Source organism: Salvia miltiorrhiza, chromosome 3 (genome assembly GCF_028751815.1).
Source record: "Salvia miltiorrhiza cultivar Shanhuang (shh) chromosome 3, IMPLAD_Smil_shh, whole genome shotgun sequence".
NCBI lineage: Eukaryota > Viridiplantae > Streptophyta > Magnoliopsida > Lamiales > Lamiaceae > Salvia > Salvia miltiorrhiza.
This window is the reverse complement of record NC_080389.1, coordinates 57,633,075-57,653,933: the sequence shown is the minus strand read 5'-3', so window position 1 is coordinate 57,653,933 and position 20,859 is coordinate 57,633,075. Positions and strand designations below refer to the sequence as shown.

The window sequence follows — 20,859 nt, the reverse complement described above, 5'->3', positions numbered from 1 at the left end:
GAGGGAAGCAGTGGGGTTCGAACCCAGGACCTCATTGTTCACACACAAGAGGTCGCACCGCTTGGTGTCCTCTTGGGGACATTCACTCATTCATTTAAGATTTATAATTATTTTTTATTTATTTTTAAAACTTTAAAGTAATAATTAATTTAAAGTTTATATTATATATTTTTTTTATAATTTCAATGTTTAGTAAAAAATATTAATTTAGAATTCATTATATAATAACATTTTATTTTTAAAAATAAATAATTATAAAATAGTGAAATTAATAACAGGACATAATACATCATAAATTACACAATATGGCATCATAAAAATAAACAGTCTGTGAATACACCAAGTATATTTAAATTTTGATTTTTAACTAACGCCATTTTTGGGTGATTAATATATGCATTTTTAATAATTTGGAATTTGATCTTTCGGCAATAACTAATCATATGTAGACACTAGAATTTTACTATATGGCATTTCAGTTGATAATATATCTTTTTATATAAAACCCTATAACTCTTCTAATCTAAGAACTCATGCACACTGAGTCACTCAACATAACACAGACGCACCGCCCTCCAACCGTCCGTCCAGCCGTCGGCAGCCACCCACAGGGAAGAAGAAAAAGGGATTGTTGTTGTATTTTTTTTTTCGATTTAAGTTGGGAAAATGGAATAAAATGCCGAACCGAAATAACCAAAGCGGTTATCGGTTTACTAATACGGTTCGCTATCGGTTTGGGTTGGGGTTCGAGTAGCCGGGTAGAACTAGAAGTGAAGGTGTTAGAAATTAAAGGATTATCCGTATAAATTTAGCGGCCTATCTTCCACCCACAGCTCAGGAGAAGCAAGATATCCATCAATGGCGTCTGCTTCAACGTTTAGCCTCTCTTCTCTACGTGCCGCTCTCCCCTCCCCTCCTTCTATTTGCTTTCCTAACGGGCCCTCTTCTTCAAAGCTCAGACTCTCTCGCCCTAAGCCCGGCCCGAGGCCGCTCAACTCCTTTGTCGGTCTCGCTCCCTTGCACCCCATCTTCTCTTCTCCAGGTACCGCCTTCTCCACAAAAAGCATATTTACTAAATTTATGCAATGCGGAAGATTTCGCAGTTGGAATTAGGCTTTTTTGTTTTTTGCGATGGTTTCTATGTGCTCAACTTCATTTGTGCTAGGCATTTTAGGGGTTTCGGGTGGAAATTTGATCTGATATAGCATATTGGAATATGAATGTATTAGTAATTAGCAAATGTTTCCCTCAAAAGAAAAATAGCAAATGTGGGAAATGCGATTGTGCTTGATAATGATTGCTTAGGATAACAATAAAAGGCCAACTTTTTGTGTTTTAGGTGGTTTGCATTGCATGATATTGGGAATTTTAGGTTTCAAGAATGCCAAAGACTGCATATCAGATTCCAATTTGAGGGATTTGATACTCGTGACTGAAAATATTTTAGGCTACATTTGATTTTGTTCGATTGTTGAATGAGTCGATAAGAATTTGTTTCTTTTAACTCATCTCTTTCATAGTCTTAGTTTCTGGCTGGTGATGATTGCAAATCTTGTTCAGATACTTGCTATCTATTTCTTATTTTTGATAATACCATTGTGTTAGATAATGCAAGTTTTTCTGGCACTTTTAATTAATTTATTTTTATTTGTTGTTGTTTTGGTGGTTTAGTAAACTTTTGATAGTCATGAGTGTTATCAATAGGTCTGGTGTGTGTTAAGAAGTACTTTTGGTTTTAATCTATTCCGAAATTTGTGCTCCATTTGTAGTATGTTGAAAAAGGTAGGTAGTATTAAACTGTATTCAATCATATTATATGGAATTAGACCTTGATTATAGAAACAAAACTACTTAAAAAAGCTACCAGCTTTGTGTTGTAAGTCATCACCATAAGGTTTGATCATGCAGTGTACTTTTCAAACATTGCAGATTCATTCAGTTTTGAGTTCTGTTTTCCCACACTCGACAATGGTGGGCGTTTCTTTGCCATGAGACACGGGAGGAAGGTGCCCAAGCTTAACCGGCCTCCCGACCAGCGTAAGGCTCTTCTACGGGGCTTGACCACCCAGCTTCTCAAGTATGGTCGCATAAAGACCACCCGAGCCAGGGCTAGTGCTATGAGGAAGTATGTCGACAAGATGGTCACACTGGCTAAGGACGGCACCCTACACAAGAGACGACAGGCCCTTGGTTTCGTCTACGAGAAGCAAATTGTCCATGCCCTATTTGCTGAGGTCGGGGAGAGATACGGGGACAGAGAAGGAGGGTATACTAGGATAATCAGGACTCTACCAAGGCGCGGGGATAATGCTCCTATGGCTTACATTGAACTGGTCTAAGTCTATGTTCTCTAACATTGCTAGAGAGATTTTTGTAGCAAAACCTTCCTTTGTGTCCATATTATGTAAGATTGAGAGCTTTCCTCTATCCTTCATTCGAATCAAATATGATGTCTTTTGCTTATCTTTGAGACGACCTTGGTTTTGCAAGTTATGTTAGTGATGTTCCCATAATGTATTTATTGACATTGTTAGTGACATCCACATGAAATCACCTGGAAGCTTAAATGACCTCGAAGATATATATAAAATCACCAAATATCATCAGTTACAATATCCCCAAAGCCAATTCGGGAGATCATTCTTCCAACGCCTCATATGCTCCACATTCCTAGCGCGTGGAGCAAGACAATGAGCGGCCTTATTGGCCAATCCATAAACATAAAAAACACCGAGCAACATGCACTCTCTAGCACCGTGAATGATGTCTCGGATGTCATCTGGTAAGAGCATTGCGCCTTCATCCGGACAGGCCATAGCTCAGCGCAGCTAGCAGGGAGTCTGTGTATATTTCCACCGGAGCAATATTGGACTACAGCCATAATCATAATGTTGGACAACGGCTGCATACGTTCAGAGACCGCCACCTGAATCACGCCTTTGCAGTCCCGGATAATTACCCCCACTCCGTAAGCATTCATTTCTTCATTGAACACTACAGAGATATAACTTTTATTATTTGCAAGTTGCAACTTAACATGACACCTGATCTTTTGAATAAAAAAATTAAACATGTAACTATTGGATGTCTATTTAGGTAGCTAATATATAAATGTTATCATCCATAACTGTAATGGTTCTCTTCTGTATCTGTTATGGAATGCTTCATCAACTTATGATATTGTTGTCTGATTGCAGTTGCACAAGATTGTGAATACTAATGCATATATGGGAAATATTTATGCCAAGTTGGAAAAGTTTGAGTTGTGAGCTGTTAACTTCTCCTGCAAATTGGTGGAAACAAAATATGGTACTACTTTGTATATGGATAGTGTTTACTTGTTATTTCATTCTGATGATTATGGAGAGGCTTACTATTCTGTGTTTTCTTGTTTGTATCAGAGTGTGAGAGGAGAGCTGCATTTCATTAAAGATATTAAGTTGTCTAATGAAAATTATACTCGAGTTTTTGTGGAGAATTTGGGGTATATATATTGGTATGATGAGGAGGAGGCAATCCGTAGCATGCTAAAATTATTTACAGCCACAAACTGAAGAAAATCATATCTCAAAATTGTCCGTCCATATGAAAAAGAAGATGTACATGTTTAAAATAATCGGAGAAAGTTGGAAATGAATATCTTCTCTCAGATATTGAAATTGAGGCTAGGATTAAGCTACAAATCTGTTTCAAAATATAAAATACAAAATTGTTAATGGGAGTCAATCAACTTGAGTCATTGTTGTTAACCACTTACTCAATATCCATTGAGATATGAGCTTCAAACTAGAAACTTTGAAATTTCAGTTTAACCTTAATTTACAGATAATCCATTGAATCCTACACACACACACGTGTATATATATTTGTGGAGAAGATGAGAATGAAGGAGTTTTGGGAGATGAGGACAGGTGAGTCAGCCCTATCGTGGCACACATATATATGCTTGATAAACTTTTCACGCCCACCAATCTAAATTAATCATATCACATTTGCATTTCCTCAAAATATAAAAGGGTTAAGATGCAGATCCACTCCTAAAGTAGAGGTCCCTAGAGCGTTTATCCCCCATTCTCGACCTTGGCGCAAATACCTCCCCATAGTCCAAAAAAAGGGTGCAATTAAATCCAGATTTCTAACGCCGTTAAGTGCCGTTAAACGTCTGATTTTAATTGCACCCTCTACTTCAGGGGTGGATCTGCACCTTAACCTTTTATTTTCAATTTCGATAACCCACCTTCGGCATCAGATTAGCTGCCTCAGTACTCATCGGCTCCGACTTGCACCTTATCAACTCGCACACGTCCAATTTCTTGGTCGTCGATTGCCCACCGCTGACATGAGCAACGCCACCAGCTTCTTCATCGCCCCGCACAATAGCATCGACGACCAAGAGATTGGTTGCATGCAAGCTGACAAAGTGCAAGTCGGAGCCGATGAGTACGGAGGCGGCTAAGCTGATGTCGGAAGTGGGTTGCCAAAATTGAAAAAAAAAAAAAAAAGATTAAGGTGCAGATCCACCCCTGAAGTAGAGGGTGCAATTAAACCCAGACGTTTAACGGCGTTAGAGGTCTGGGTTTAATTGCACCCTTTTCTTGGACTATGGGGAGGTGTTTGCGCCAGAACCGAGAATGAGGGGATAAATGCTCTAGGGGCCTCTACTTTAAGGGTGGATCTGCACCTTAACCCAATATAAAACCATAATTTTGGTGATAATATTGTCAGTTTTCGAGTGTCAACATCAAGCACATATAAAAGTGTAATACTAATATTTTTTTTTAATATTAGATCAGTTGACAGTTGCAGACTAATGGTGATCGGTGAAGTCAGTTTTTGATCAATATATTTTACGGAGTTGCATTTTGAAAAAGAGTAAAGCTTTTTTTTTTTTTTTTTGATAAAGAAGGAGCGTAAAGCTGTGAATTCAAGAATTGAGCAATATTCAGACATTCTGATTTTAGTTCTTTTTAGGGAGATTTTAGTCTTTTTTTTAGGGAAAGGGAGATTTTAGTCTAGATAAAGAAAAAAATAGATTAGTGGTATAATTTTTACTAAGCACGTTGACATATCCATTGTAACATGTGGATAGGTGGTGGTCAATATAATCTTGTATTATAATAATTAATTAATCATTATCAAACACATTTTTTGCATGTCGTCGCGTGGCTTCCATTTTGTGGGGTAGAGCCAAAAGTTACACAACTAGAAAGTAGTAATCTACTTCTTGCCTCCCACTTAGAGTTGTCAACTGGGCTGGGCCAGCCCGGCCCGGCCCAGGCCCGGTTGAGCCCGTAAGGAGTTAGGCCCAGCCCAGCCCAAGCCCACATTTGAAATGGGCCGGTCCTGGGCCGGGCTTTTTATAAAATATCGAACCCAGCCCGAATCAGGACCACATGTCTAGTGGGCTTGGGCCTCAAATGGGCCGGGCCTCACATGGGCTTATGTTGGGTCGAGTATGATGGGCTTATACTGGGTTGTACTTCGAATGAGCTTCAGTTGGGTACGAATGAGTTTTCAATTTTAGATTGTTTCAAATTTGTAATCGTTATCTTTAAATTATTTTGAGCTTATTTATTTCCTATTCAAATGGTCCTTGTCAAAATAGAAAACTAATTATAATCTGGATCATATAAATAATGTGCACATTCATATATGGACAACCACTAAATTTTAATAAATTTAATATTTTAATAAGTTTGAATAGAAGATTGAATTGGAGACGTATTTGAATAGGAAATTAAATAGGTTTAATATTTTAGTATTGCTAAATTGTGTAGGGAATTGAATATTGAATAAGAGGAATAAATATATAAATAATATTTAACCTAAATTATCGGGCTTGGACCGGTCCTGGGCTGGGCCTGGTCCTGGTCCTGGGCCGGGCTTGGGCTGGGCTTCTAACGATCCTGGTCCTGGGCCGGGCTTGGGTTTGATAAATAGCCCAAATGGAGCCCATTTCAAAGGGCTGGCCCGGCCCAACTAACCCATTCGATCAAGTGGGCTGGTCCTGGGCCGGCCCATACCGGGCTTGGGCCGGTTCGGGCTGGGCCGGCCCGGCCCAGTTGACAACTCTACTCCCACTTTAAATAAAATTTCGCTTTATACTTGATCTCATGATTATGATAAATAACAATAAGTCAATAAGTATTATTTTTTTGAGGCGGAGCCAATAAGGAGTATTTATTAGACTTAAGACAATATAAAACCTATTAATATTAGTACTATTATTTTGGGATGATCTTCGCTTTCCGATTGTGCAATATGATTGAAATTTATTAAGTATCATATTTTCTCATGGCATAACTCAAAATATTCATTATATTGTAAAATACTCAATTTTGAAATTGATTTAAAATTAATTTGAAATTGAAAACTCCCTTTTAATATAGTATAAATTAGTATAAATAAATTCAATATAATACTATATGAATATGAGAAGTGAAATTAAAGTATGGCGACCAACAATCCCACTTTCCTACTCTACATCTTAAAAATTGTGACATTTGACTTTGCATCCCAAAGGGCAAAGCCGACCAACCGCCCACGGCTTATCCACCACACAATTCTACATTTTATTTCAATTTAAGGGGTTCGATTTTAAATTTGATTTCCTTATAATTTATATTATGGTGGGAAATATCATGTATCATTCCGATGTTTAAGCGTTTTTTTAAAATACTAACGTTTACCTAATATTTAAGCATTTGCTCCCCTCAAAAAAATATTTAAATATCTGCATATTATGTTGAAAATAGTTAATTATGAGGACTAACAATGTGAAGACAACATGATGAACTTATCGAAATTGAAAAATTGTATCTTTTGAGATTGTCAAAATGCGAAGCATCAACATACTTATGAATATCTAGGTATTTTTAAAAATACACTTAACCATGGTGATAATTGTTTCCTTACTAATCAAATTATTATTTTATGATCATATTGATATATATATTTTTGGTGTGATTTGTTCGCCATATTGTTTTTTAGTGTAGACGACCTATGACACCAGGAATTTTGCAACATGGTTGATTTAAAAATACGACATTTCGTTGGTACAGTTAATTCATGATTTAGTTTGTTTGTTATTTTCTTCCTTTTCCTATAAATATAAACAATTATAAAAACAGTGAAAATAAAGGGATAATTCATGATTTAGTTTAGTTCGTTGGACATTGCCTTCATAAAGATCTTGGTCTTGTTATTGTCTTTTCCGACTCTCTCCTGGCGGTTCACGTTGTTCATGATGAGAAAGTGAGTGCCGACTCTTTATGCGATGATTTGAGCTAGACTTTTGCCTTTGCTCGCGAGGCGTGTGTGGTGGACTTCCACCATGTTCGTAGATAGGCTAATTGTGTAGCCCATTCTTTAGCGAATTTCGCTTTTTCTTGTGCTGATGTAAGGATTTGGGAGTCAGCTTTCCCGAGCTGGCTTCTCGACTTGATTCATCGGGATTGCCATTAATATAGTCTCTAGTCTTACTCTAAAAAAAAAAGAAAATAAAGGGATAATTCGATTAGCTATACACTTGGCAAAGACGGTTTTCGAACTACCATACTATAAAAAAAATGTAAATTTTGTTTAAAAGACTTAGTTCCTATAAATATCATTGTTAAAATAAAATAACCTTTTTTTTATCACAATTGAGAATTACAAAATCGGTTTTTTAGGATTTTGTAATTATGAATCACATTATTTTTAAAAAAACACCTATAACAACTCTACTTTGTAATGGCTAAGCTACGTCGTTATAGCTCAGTACTAAAGCAATACTATCATTTAAATTTTAAATGATATATGTATGACTAACTTTATCGAAATAATTAAAGATGTAGTAGTAATTACAAAAATATTAAAAAATAATGTATAATCACAGCATTTTAAAAATAATCTTAGAAATATATGAAAATAAATATTTTATTATTTGTAGTATGTTAACATTGATTTAAGTTTAAAGAAACATTTTGACTGCTACTTTTTTTTTTTTTTTTGAGGAATTTTGACTGCTATTTATCCCGAAAAAAATAAGACACAAAAAAGAGAATGAAGAAAATTATTTAACAGCACATTTGACTATTTGAGGCGTGTGGTATATATTTAGCAACGACGATTGCAATTGGCATTCTATCATTTGTTTTATTTTTTGTATTCTTCTCCAATCTCTCATATTTCAGCTCAGACATTATACATAGACGCGTCTCTCTCTCTCTAGAGCCCACCAATTCTGTCACAGAATCACAGCAAAACACGCGATCAAGGTAAAAAAGATGCCGTTTTGCGAAGTGGGCAGGTACCAGAAAATAGATGGCGCGTCAGCAAACAGCAGCAACGGAATCCAAATTTTTTACAGAACATACGGCAAAGGACCAATCAAAGTTCTTATGATCATAGGTAAAACGAGCGCATTTCAGTTTTTCGAGGGTTTTAGTTTGTTTTTGATTGAATTTCGTGGGTTTGTGATGGTTTTCGCGATGATCCACAAATTCTCGTGCTTTCAATCGGTCGCGTTGTTCATCTGAAATTGAAATGGAGTTTCCGATTGAAGCTTATTCGATGAAAAATCGTCAGGATTGGCTGGGACCCACGATTCCTGGGGGCCGCAGATAAATGGTCTGGCCGGGACAGTGAGGCCGAACGACGACGAGTCGCCGGCGGAAGATCCGAGCGGCGGTGGGGCGACAGGCGTGGAGGTCTGCGCTTTTGATAACCGTGGAATGGGGCGGAGCTCCGTTCCCACCAAAAAGTCAGAGTATACGTGAGTATTGAGTGCCACCTAATTTTGAGCTTTTTTAATTAGTTTAATGTTTCTTTTAGCATGATTTGTGACACTTTGTTTACAAAGAAAAAGTTCTTCCCCACGGCCTATTCGGAATAGTTCTGGTCAAAATTGAAGGTTTTGTTAATAGTAATCGACACGTATGGTTGAATGGTTGAACAATAATATTTTAGCTGGGAACTTGCTTTTGTTGCGTACTTTATGTGATTTTACTTTAATTTTCTCAATTTGTGGAATGGTGTCAAATCTTGTGGGAAAGGATTTCTTGTGATATTATTTAATGGTGGGGTCTAGTATATAAAGAGATCTCAAATAGGAGAGGCATAGGATGCAATTGGGTTTAGCTGAGGTGAAAATTGTTGTGTGAATGATTCTTGCAGTGAAGATTTTGGTTCTCTTTTATCCAGATATTGGGTTCTTATGTCGTGAGATTATGTTAAAGTGATTGATGTTTAGTATACATTTCGCAGGACGAGTATTATGGCAAAAGATGCATTAGCTCTAATGGATCATTTGGGATGGGAAAAAGCCCATGTGTTTGGCCACTCGATGGGTGAGTCTTTGAATAAGAATTTCTAGTCGGCACGATTGACTCAACTCGTGCTCTTGTTCTTTATATTGAAACTTATTGGACCACATGGACCCCCATTTGTTGAATGTTTGTGATTTTCAAAGTTTTGGTGATCATTTGATCTAATATGAAATCGACCATATTGATTAATATATTTGAATGGTTATCTAGATTCAGTCAAATGGGTTAGGTTTCCTGATTACCGTCATTACTTGTGAGACTTTTTCACATTGACTTGTAAAAGCTTGACTTAGGATTGCAGAATCATGAAGGTTCTGATTAACAAAAGATCTAGCTTTTCTTGTTACTGAATGGTTTCTTGATAATGCAGGTGCCATGATTGCTTGTAAGCTTGCTGCAATGGTACCTGAGCGCATTTCATCTTTGGCGTTGTTGAATGTAACTGGTGGAGGTTATGAATGCATACCAAAGGTATCAATTCCTCGGATGAATCTTGGGATCATAAACAGGAATATTAAGATTACCCCGATAACCCCAAAGTTACTTTCAAACAACTGAGTGTTATACGATAAAACATATTCCAATGTGTTTAGTTCAACATCCGCACCAGTACATCTTGCAATATATGAAAATTAGCACTTGGATCTTCTGGCAATAGCTTGAGGCTGACAAACTGCACTCTAGCTTTTTTGATAATATATGGTCCTTATAGAAATGTTTGAAAACTGAAAGGCGACATTAGTGTACAGGTCTTGAAGTTCAAACACTCTCTGTTTGAAGTATAATAGCTTTCTCTCGTTTGTCTTTCTTCTGCCTCTCTTTTCTTGACTGTGAAAACACCTTCAAATGTGAAAATTTGTCAGCAACTCAACAAATGGAGCTGATCGGGTTGTTGATTACATTATGTGAGCTTAATGAGCCATTTCACCTGACGCAAAATTAGGTCAAAAAAGTTAGCATAGCCAACTCAGTTTGCTTTGAGAGTTTTTGGCTAAATTGGAAATCATAGCAAAATCCTTGTTTAATACTATGTCTTTCCGAATTTTAACCTATATGGAAGTTTCTGTAATGTGCCTTGCCACCCTGAACCTAATTACATCTCTTATTCTTTTCAGTTTGACCGTAAAACTCTGTCAATTGCTCTGCGTTTTCTGAGGGCAAAAACACCTGAACAGAGAGCAGCCGTTGATTTAGATACCCACTACTCACAGGTAAAATAATTATTTTAGGTCATGATAGTAAGCGTGACAGCCCTTTAATTTCTGCTTTCTGCATCTGCCTGTTTTGCTTCGAATTCAGAACGCATCAGCTCATTGAGATTGCTGAGAATTGATTGAAAATTCATTCTCTTTTATGCAGGAATATCTTGAAGAGTACATTGGACTAAAGACTAGAAGAGCAATTTTATACCAAGTAAGGAATTTTAAGAATTGTGAACTTGAGATGAGAAACCTGATACTGTATGTTTTTCCTTGAATAGACTCATAGCTATTCGGATAATGTAGTAAAGATTGGTTCCTTCAATTTTAATTGTTATCACTGTATATGATTCTCATTACTATGATTTGTAGTATTTTATTCTACATTCATAGACCCTCAGTGTCGAACAATTTTTCTGAGGCAGGCTATATTTTTAAAATCAAGTAGTGTCTATATGATTTGAAAGTATAACATGATGCTATAACTCTGCTCTGCAGGAATACGTAAAAGGCATATCATCAACAGGTATGCAGTCGAAGTATGGATTTGACGGTCAGATTAACGCGTGTTGGACCCATAAATTGTCAAGAAAAGAGATAGAATCTATCCGTATGGCTGGATTTCCCATATCAGTAATTCATGGCAGGTAGCCTATCAAAGACTTACTAGGTTTTTCTAATTGCTCGTATATGCACTGTGCCTTCAAAGACGACTGATTTTTTTTTTTTCCTTTATTGGTTCTCTTCCTGTGTAGACATGACGTTATTGCTCAGCTGTGCCATGCAAAACGACTTGCAGAGAGATTATATCCATCTGCAAGAATGGTTGAACTTAATGGTGGACATCTAGTAAGCCATGAGAGAACTGAGGAGGTATTATTCTATACGTTAGTTTGACAAATAATGAAATAATAGTTGGAACAGCTAACTTATGGAAGCAAGATTAGATGTTCTCATGTTACAAATTATCGGGTAATTTTATCTAACATAACCCTCGTTGGTCAATAAGGCTCTGATAATATGCACTATTCAGAAATTAAGTTCCTAGAAAGGTTAGAGGGAAATGTGTTACAATGATACACAATTCATCCATTTTCTCATTCAAGCACACTTTCTTTTTGAATTGTCTTGAGAATACATTAGAAAATGGTGAAGAATGTTACAATGGAAAAATATTTGGTATTTTTCTTGGAAGAACAAATTGGTTTAACATATTTTACAGAATAAAGGAAACAAATAGAGGAGATTACTTAATGCTTCAAGATCCCACCATTTTTTTTTAATTGAGTTCTGAAACTAGTTGCAATGGATGCTTAAACATATCCTGCAACGTTACCGGACAAGGGCTGATGTCCGTGTATTGAATTTTGTTAGTATTCCTGTAATTAACGTTCAGTAAACATATCCAGAGAAGTGTGATTCTGAAACAGGCTAATTAATGGCTTGAACAGTAGTGAAGGTCTTTTTCAGTGTTGTAAACAGTGAAAGGAACCTTGAAATGAAATTTCAGTTTTGTAAACAGTGAAAACAGAGAAACATACATGAAAATCATCTGCAATATAATCAGAATTCGTTTGCAATTGAGTATGACATTGACCAGAATTCTCGAACTTGACGCTTATATGGTATTTCCTCGCTCAAACATGCAGGTGAATAAAGCTCTTCTAGAGTTGATCAAGGCATCACAAAGTACGACAAGTTCATACCAATGGACAAATCTGTCTACTAAAAGCAGTGGTGGGTGCTATCCTTATGCAAATTCTTCATCATTCTGTATTACTGGTCTAAATCTTCTAGAGACTACGCAAACCATATAACCATATTACGGTTTGTTAACCTAGGATTTAGTGAGAGAAAACAGTGTATAGCTTAGGCAAGCTCACAGTGAGGCTGTGGGGTGTATATATGATGAGGCTCGAATGTAATTCCCATGACCAAGGCCTAGAAATGATGTGGGTATCTGGTCATTTCATTTAAGAGCAAAAGTTCGATATTCGCCTATGGTCTATTGTCTCTGTTGAAATGTGATGGCAATCAATCCAAATAAAAAAACAACGAACAAAGTCATTTTTGCTTATTGACTCGATGCATTTGATTACACTATGCTTCCTGAAATCAATCAGCCTGCCATGGTTATCAAAGTATGACTAACCCTGCTCTTCTCTTCAGGGTGCAAGGCTTCTCAGATATCGGCATGGAGAGCAATCAGTTCATCTTTCATTCTTGAAAGCGTAGAGAAGCTACATATTTTCATGTTATACTTTTTTGGCCTCTTTGTACTAGCCTTTCAGCATTTGCGCAGAGGCGTGATGAGGCTTAAGCCCGTCAAAGTAGAAGCAGTTCTTACAAACTAACATTGGAGGAGGCTTTTCCCTACTGGTAATTCTACTCTTCCTGCAGCAGCTGCTATGTTCATAATCCACCAATATACTTACTTCACTCACTAGGTGCAAATTTTAAGCATTTACTTCTTCTTTACATGCAGGATTCGATTTTTCTTCATTTACAGAGTGTGAATCTAGGCATGGATGAGTTATAGGGAACAACAAGATTATTGCAATTTTTATGCTATGGCGCTTCATGTAAAACGCAGTCTAAGGCGGGTGCGAAGACAAGGGTTGTGTATGGCATGGCAAGGAACTTCTAGCTGTATCCAGAATGAAGATCAAGTGCAATATCTGCACAATTTTCTGTTTATTCAAATAAAGATACCTTTTTCCTTCCCTTTTGGACTATACAGATACAGTGTAAATTGTGATACATCATATATTGAGCAATGAAATGTGATTATACTCAGTCATTATGAATTTGGAATTCCAATATATATATGCAGCTGACAAAGTGCCATTTTGAGTTTGAAATCTCGCATCACCCAAAACATATAAACTGATACCATGTAATAAGTATTGACATACATATATGTCAAATACCATGGGAAAACAAGTGCAGATAATCAGTGGTAGAAAGCTTAAATTTTGGTATTTCTTTTAGAAAAATCATACGTAACAGTGTGTGTTTTTGTGTATATGTAGAAGTAGAACGTATAATGAAACGTGTAGATTATAATATTTCTTGCAATAATTTACATCAGCACTCTGTTTTACCTAAACATGCAAAAAAGAACCCAATAGTGCAACAAGAAAGAATCACATCATGTTACCACTATGACTAAAAGAAATAAGCAAACAACAATAAGAGAGATGAGTGATTGAAAAGAAGAATGCATATACAATATATTTTGAGAGTAGACTTACTGGGAAGGGCTGGGTGGCGCCGGCGGAGGTGCTGCAGCTGAGCTAGCACCAACATGAAGGATGAGAGGTGTGTGTTTTTGTTTGTGGAAAAAAAATAAAGGATATATTTATACATAGGAGTTGGGCCAAAGAGGTAATATACGAGAAGAATATTCTAATATGCTCTGTTCGCCCAAAACCAATTTCAGCCAAACAAGCTAGCCCGCGGGATTCCTTAGTCAATTACTTTACTATTTATTTGGGATAAGCAAGAATATTTCTTCTCAACAATTCCCTATATTATTAGTGTTTGATACATAATGTTTTAAGAAAATCAGCACAAGTATATTTTTCGGATTGTGGAAAATATTGTCAAAACGCTTTTTCTCACGTCTTAAACCTTTAAACAAAAAAAGAAAAGAAAAAAAGAACCTTGTTTGTGCCCACTGCCTGTTGTTATTGACGTGACAAATCATTTTTTTGAGATTAGAAAATGTGCTTCAAAACATTTTTGTGATAATGTTTGAATGCCAGTTATTAAAATAGGAGTAGTAATAAGTTCGAGACATTGGAATATTTTTTTAGAATATGCTTCGATTCTTATGACATACTAAATATGAATAATTGTACACAACCAAATTTGGGCCATAACTATTACGAAATCAACCATGTGTCAGTTTAGGAACTCAATTTTCAGAAGTAAAAGGAGAAAGAAAACCGTAAATCCAAATCATAGAAAAACATAAAAGGGTCGACCCGGTTTGTGTCGCCCGACCCAACCGGATAGTTGTTGCCCTAAACCGTTTCTGCGTCTTCTTTCGACGCGAAAGTTGTTCCTTCCCTGTTTTCGAATTCCATACCCAAAAACATGGAAAACTTAGCTGCTGACCTCACTACCGGAGCTCCAAACAAATGGGATTTCAGATGGTCTCTCTCTCTCTCGGTTTATTGTTTTCTTTTATATGTGCCCAGTTGTATCGTATGACTGCGTGCTTTCATATTTCCAACTGTTTTTCTTTACTAGATGCATTTTTTTAATGGGTTTATTTTCTCTGATTGATTGTATTTTTCTTCTTTGTGTAATTGCCGGACTTGTGAAGAATGCTACTTTTATATGCAAATAGTGCTATAGAATGTCATGGCGAAAGATTATAGTTCGCTTTTTGAACTCATCTATGTAAAGAAAGAGATAAAAGGCAAAAATTTGCATATCCGATTAGGGTTTATTAATTCCCAATTATTTTACTAGTCCCTAGTTAGGGTTTATTAATCATGATTAGGATTTAGTAATGCGGATACATGTGCCTCTGTAGAAAATTGGTTGGTTGAATTAGATGGATTCTGTCCAAGCCCTTGATGAGAGGGTGAAAGTTGGAATCTTGTAGTATTACTTTTGTATCATTTACAATATCATTGCTTTAAGTATCTAATGTGTTTCTGCTGATTTCTGAGCATCTGCTGGGATTTGCGTCTGTCTACATGAATTCCTTTGTTTCTCCACATGAAACTACATGGCAATAAAAACTCTACTGTCAAGCATTTATACTTTGCACGACTCCGGCATTTTTGTATTATGTTGCTGTTTCTATAACCTCGCATAGGCATTAAGTTGTTTTGTGTTCTTACAATCGAGTCATGTTGAGAAGGGAGTACATTATTCGCCTCTCCTGTTATGAGACTAGAGCTTGTGGCATTGTTTTTTTGGGTTTCTGTATTGATAACTACTTAGGAAATAGGAAGAAAGTAATTTTCTAGTTTTGTGCATCCTCGTCAAGCTCATTAGCCTTGTATGTTGTAGTATATGATTTAGTAAGCAAATTCATACTCTTTATCTTTGTAGTCTGTGATATTCTTGTTGTCTGACATAAAAGTTTCTTGCAGCAACTTGGAAGTAGATTATGCGTCTGAGGAAGTTGCTCGCATGGTTTATGCTGCTCTAGCCGTTGATAAGGAGGTACCTTGTGTGCTATACCTACTTCAATGACTGCTATTCTCTCTGTCTTTCTCTATCTCTCTTGTTTCTGAGATTGTATTTTGCTTGGGATTAACAGTTACAACCAGATAAGGTGAAAAGGCATATGTCAGTATCCAACGGGAAACTTTCTGTGTAAGTATATCTGTGCACTTATAATAGAGGAAGATAGTTGTTTTGATAAGCGTTTCAAACCCCTCTTCAAATTTTGCATGCTACCGATATTCTAACCTTGTTCGACTTGCATAACTTGAAATTGTGTTGATGTAGTAGAGTAGAGAGCAGAAAAGGAACAACACTGAATCAAAATTTTCAGCATCATTTACTCTCTGAGATGCTTGTTTGTTCAAGTTTTTCTTGTTCGATCTCAATTATTTGCAGGAATTTTGAGGCTGTCGAAGCAAGATTCCTTCGTGCATCATACAGTGCTTTTGTCGATGTTCTTACACTTGCCACCAAGACCATCGAAGAATTTGGTCAGGGTTTGATACAGTGACATTTTGAGAGGTGTATTATTATTGAAACAATCTGATTCTTGAATAGCTGTATTGTGTCTCTCATTATACTCTATATTATTATTATCATAAATTGAAATTGATCGAAATCTGAGATTGCCCATTTATTCTATAGTTTTTTTGGATGGTATGGCTGTTTTGGAAATTGACAATCTTGGTTTAATTTAAAAGGAAATGATGTTGACTACTTTTCAAAGTTCATTAGATATGTTTTGTTGGCATATTGTAATACACAAGTCTAACAAGTTCTATACTTAAATTCTAATCAAAGTAAAATTATTATTGTGGAGGCAGATATCTTTCTTGTAACATGGGCATTAATTAATATTGATGAATATGTTTCTGACAAATTACACTTACCATAAATGAGGATATAAAACTGAATTCTAAAGAGGAAAACAAAATGGTACAAACAACTCTTTCAATCTCCTCTTCAATTCCTTTAGTATTCATCCAAATAAGTATATAATGTATCATCTTTCTTCGACTTACGTCGACTGAGCAAAGCTTTGAGCAATCGTTTACTTTTGCTGGGGATCTGCTCCAACTCTTTTGGGCTCTCTTTCCCGACACGAATCCGCATCGAAGCCGATTTCCGAGGGTCAGAAATAAACTGCCAAAGGAAATCAACATACATTAAGGGGGTGTTTACTTTGGGTGATAGACGCCTCCTAAACATAAAAAGGATAGTGTCATACCGGTTGTCTTCCCAAAGATGAATTTGGGGTGGTTGGCCGGCTTTGATTTGGGGTAGTCGGGCGCGAGCTTTTTGGAGTCGAGGGCTTACTAGAGAGGGATCCCGAACGTAGAAGTGGAAACCGGTGTGGTGACACTGTTCTCCTTTCTGATATGTTGAGAGAAACATCACAATACTTGAGCTCATCTCAGTTGGCAAGAAACAAGAAAGTTTTTTTAACGAGGAACGAACCTAGATCTTTTTTAGGCATGCTCTTAGAGAAGGCAAAATTTCCTGGCTGCTGCACGAGTCTTGGTGTAGGTGATGGGGAGCGCCCTTTACTGCAAGACGATGTTTACCTTAGTATGTTTACGACTAGTAGCATCAGTAATACAAGTAGGTTGATTTATTAGGGAGAAACCTCACCTGGCTGTAGATGGTGGAGCTTCGTGTATTGTAGCTCGAATAGCTGCAAGGTAACTCGCTCGTGAGATCAACACGTGGTATCAAAGCTTACAAATGTGCATCAAAATGACATTATAGACATGTTACCACTCCTAAATTGATGCCACTCATCTCCTTCGTCTACGCTGCAACCTTGGTACTTCGATTTGGTGCGTAAACCTCCATTCATAGTCTCTCCCACTGTACATAGAGGTTATAGAACATTTTCATTAGAACCATGTAAGATCTATACTATGGCATTATAGATAGATAGGTATATGGACAGAGAGAAAGAGAGACCTATACCTGGCAAGATGTATCGTTTGTGGTAATTGGGAGTGTTTATCACCAACGACTGCTGAGAAAGACCTTCACGGTTGATATAGTCGTGGCATGTCCGCAGTCTCTAAAACACATAGAATGATAGAAACAATGAAATATCAGTACTATTATGAACTTGATTCGAGAAAGAACCACGGCCAAAACCGTTAACCATTAGTTGAAGAAACACCTTGAATGTTCTGCTTGACCCAATTGGTTCAAATGGTATAGTCAAGCCAGAAACGAAAAACTATACCTGCTCAAGGCAAGATACGCGAAGCTCAGTTCCTGAAACTTCATCGATGTTTTCATCCAACAGATCATTGACCTTATAGGTAACGGAACCCAAATGGTCCACGGTGTTGACAAGAGCTTTAATGGCATAATCTTTCAACGTATTCACCACTCTGCTTGTACAGATATGTTCAAATGGGTAAACCTACTATTATGAATTGACAAGGAACACGCAAAATATAGCAATTCAACAACCACAAGCAACTCACACATGCTTTTGGTCATCGTTAGTGTAAGACAACTCAAAGTATTCTGCTGCTGAATACAGTTGTTTCCTAAGATTCTTCAAATCCTGAAGAAATAAGGCATTACTCTGTCAAAAAGCATATCAAGATTGTACAGCAGCAACCCAGAGATACAAAACAGAGCTCCTATTCGATGTAGGAATGAGATTGTACTAATTAGAAAGTTGTATTATTTAGAAAATTATATTCTTGTGCTGCCTTCCCCCGACCCGGAAAGACAAGAAATCAGTGCATGAATAAGAATTCCAACAAATCATGCCCAACTAAGAAGAGATGTTCCGCTGCGTGCAATATCAAAATAATTCTTCTCCAACACTCGCTGCATTATTCAATAAAGTTAGTTTACATAATTACTTCTTTTTTTCCCTCCCCACCTTTTGCTCCTCAGAGCCGTCACAGTCGCTAATTTAAGGCTAAAATGTGCAAGTAATGATTCAAATGAGCTTTTAAAGAAATAAAAAAATGCTCTTAAGCAACACTAAACGGATTATTATATGGAAGAATAAAGTACCTTCAAACTATCAGAGAAGAGCATGCTCTGCTGCATAGAAACCTCATCATAACTGGCCAGCTCACGAGGAAATGGCATGGAGGCAGCTGCCGTCATTGTCTCCATGAAGGAGTGACTATATTAGTAGATACAAAGTCCCTATCCTGCAACAACCATTTGCACCAATAGAACAAAGATCAAGAATCTTAAAACTGCAATAAGAAATTACATTTTTCTTACTTTATTTTGCATTCTTTAAGCATAACAAATAGATAGCTAGTAGCATTACTGAGAATTTCAAACACATTGCCTCTGCAAGAAATAACTTAAAGAACTTGTCTCCGGCTACCGAGAGAGAGAGAGAGAGAGAGAGAGAGAGAGAGAGAGAGGTTTGTGGGCTGTGCTCCAGATAAACGAAAAAGAAAAATAAAACAATTAAAAAGCAGCATATAATGCTTTCCCCCTTTTATATGTGAAACTGCTGTGTGGACAGCCAGAATCCCATCCCAATCTTGAAAAGAAGCAAACAAATGAAGAGACAAAACAAACAGATTAGCAGGGCATAAACAATAAATTAAAGAAAAATGGGCCACGATAATTCTTTTTTCCAATGATAAATGGATTCCAAATCTTAAAAAGAACTAAGATTCCGAAATAAGCCAATCTTGAAATTCTCGAGATAACAATCTACAGCCCTTTTATTCATTGTCAGACCACAATTCATTACGAAATTCTCAAGATAACAATCAATACCTTAAAAAAATGCATTGTTTTTTTTTATCAATTTAAAAAAAGAAGCAGTAGAAACAAGATTTGCACAGCAATTTCAATTTCTCCAAAACTCATCAGCATTATGAACAGCAGATAGGAAACAAGAACCATTTTCCAAAAGCAGTAGAGCTATGAGAAACAAGAACTCACCTCCCACAACTCTGAAGTCTCACTGAGGCAATTCTACAAACAGCATTGACGCAAGAAGTAGTGGGGAAAACACTAAGCAAGATGCAAAAGTGAGAGACAACCCACAATCAGTTTGTCGTTCAACGTTGATCATAGAGTGTGGCTTTGAAGAAAGGCAAAAGCAGACAACAGAAAAAGATAGGCCCAATAAACATCTAAGTCGCTATAGTGGTTTGGTGCCGAGATTTTGACTCGAATCAAGTGAAAAAAACGACAACTTTTAATTTAAATTTTTTTGTTGGTGGGATAGTAACAAAAGGTTTATAAAAATGGTGGAAAAAACAGCAGGAAAATGAAGAGGAATGATGGTAGTTAGAGCGTTGAGGCAAGCACGTTGGTTATATATGTGAGAGGAATTGAAGCATTTGACGTTTGAAGTTTCAAGTTTTGAAGCCCTTTTTGAGCAAGAATGGGGCAATATGAATACCATTCTCTCTCTCTCTCTCTCTAAACTTCTAATCATTGTCCTGTTTCGTGGGTCACCACTACCCCGTGAATTTTGTTACTATTTTATTTAATACGCTAATGCCATGAAATACAGGCAAAATCAAATGGACCACCAAATTGCATTTCCTTCTCCCCTCTTTATACATATACCCCCTCTATCATATCGACAGGATGATTGAGATTTTCACAAAGATTAAAAAAAATTATTGAAAATAAAAATATATAAATAAATTTCCTAGTATGCTCATATTTATTATTTAATAATATATTAAAATGGAAATAAATTAAAGAATTAAATAAGAATATAATAGTAAATGAGTAAAAAAATATTAATTTTTATGGAAACAAGCATATATAAATGGGACATTCAAAAAAGGAAAACAAGCCTAAGCATATGGAACGGAGGGAGTAGATTTATAAAAATAAGGGCAAAGGTGCAGATTGATCCCTGAACTAGATTCCCCTAGAGCGTTGACTCCCCTATATTCGACCCTGGCGCAAAAACCTTCCCCAAAATTTGAAAAAAATGTGCATTTAAATCCTTGCGTTTAACGACGGTTTAACGTCGTTTTCTTTAAAAAATATTTTATTTAATTTTTTTTTTCTGATCATCTTCTTCGGCTGAATTCCTTCAATTTTTCGGCAACATTCATCTGCCGAAAGGGGAAATCCCCAAATCCAACGAAAACACATCGAAAAACACCAACTGTTCCACTCCGACATTCCTCCAGAATCCATCCCCCATTCGAAGCTCT

At 36.6% G+C, this 20,859-nt stretch overlaps 4 protein-coding genes and 1 long non-coding RNA gene across 6 annotated transcripts; 3 read left to right on the top strand and 2 right to left on the bottom strand.

Annotated features, from left to right (window-relative positions):
• Positions 1-12: 12 nt before the first annotated feature.
• Positions 13-2,463, top strand: LOC131014728 (50S ribosomal protein L17, chloroplastic). The gene is made up of 2 exons (XM_057942808.1): positions 13-1,042; positions 1,930-2,463. The coding sequence occupies exons 1-2, from the start codon at positions 859-861 to the stop codon at positions 2,337-2,339; spliced, it is 594 nt and encodes a 197-aa protein (XP_057798791.1). The 5' UTR covers positions 13-858; the 3' UTR covers positions 2,340-2,463.
• Positions 2,464-8,094: 5,631 nt separating this feature from the next.
• Positions 8,095-13,303, top strand: LOC131014705 (uncharacterized). The gene is made up of 11 exons (XM_057942761.1): positions 8,095-8,391; positions 8,569-8,755; positions 9,247-9,329; positions 9,679-9,779; positions 10,424-10,519; positions 10,668-10,721; positions 11,006-11,154; positions 11,263-11,380; positions 12,157-12,244; positions 12,677-12,886; positions 12,993-13,303. The coding sequence occupies exons 1-10, from the start codon at positions 8,268-8,270 to the stop codon at positions 12,859-12,861; spliced, it is 1,185 nt and encodes a 394-aa protein (XP_057798744.1). The 5' UTR covers positions 8,095-8,267; the 3' UTR covers positions 12,862-12,886; positions 12,993-13,303.
• On the bottom strand, positions 9,870-14,240 carry LOC131014737 (uncharacterized). Its single transcript, XR_009098308.1, has 2 exons — positions 13,762-14,240; positions 9,870-10,236 (listed from the first exon to the last, which is right to left on the bottom strand). It is a non-coding gene; the product is annotated as an uncharacterized LOC131014737 (long non-coding RNA).
• A 72-nt stretch (positions 14,241-14,312) lies between these two features.
• On the top strand, positions 14,313-16,331 carry LOC131014732 (uncharacterized). The gene is made up of 4 exons (XM_057942814.1): positions 14,313-14,667; positions 15,622-15,694; positions 15,792-15,847; positions 16,094-16,331. The coding sequence occupies exons 1-4, from the start codon at positions 14,609-14,611 to the stop codon at positions 16,206-16,208; spliced, it is 303 nt and encodes a 100-aa protein (XP_057798797.1). The 5' UTR covers positions 14,313-14,608; the 3' UTR covers positions 16,209-16,331.
• A 195-nt stretch (positions 16,332-16,526) lies between these two features.
• LOC131014718 (protein ABIL3) lies at positions 16,527-20,214 on the bottom strand. Of its 2 annotated transcripts, XM_057942787.1 has the most exons (11): positions 19,619-20,114; positions 18,987-19,208; positions 18,719-18,861; positions 18,172-18,254; positions 17,925-18,075; positions 17,654-17,753; positions 17,456-17,548; positions 17,330-17,372; positions 17,156-17,244; positions 16,926-17,071; positions 16,527-16,840 (listed from the first exon to the last, which is right to left on the bottom strand). In XM_057942787.1, exons 3-11 carry the CDS (start codon positions 18,821-18,823, stop codon positions 16,670-16,672), a joined length of 981 nt encoding a protein of 326 aa, XP_057798770.1. In that variant the 5' UTR covers positions 18,824-18,861; positions 18,987-19,208; positions 19,619-20,114; the 3' UTR covers positions 16,527-16,669. The 2 variants fall into 2 exon arrangements, with proteins under 2 accessions (XP_057798770.1, XP_057798769.1); XM_057942786.1 differs by lacking the exon at positions 18,987-19,208 and having other exon boundaries at positions 19,619-20,214.
• Positions 20,215-20,859: the final 645 nt, after the last annotated feature.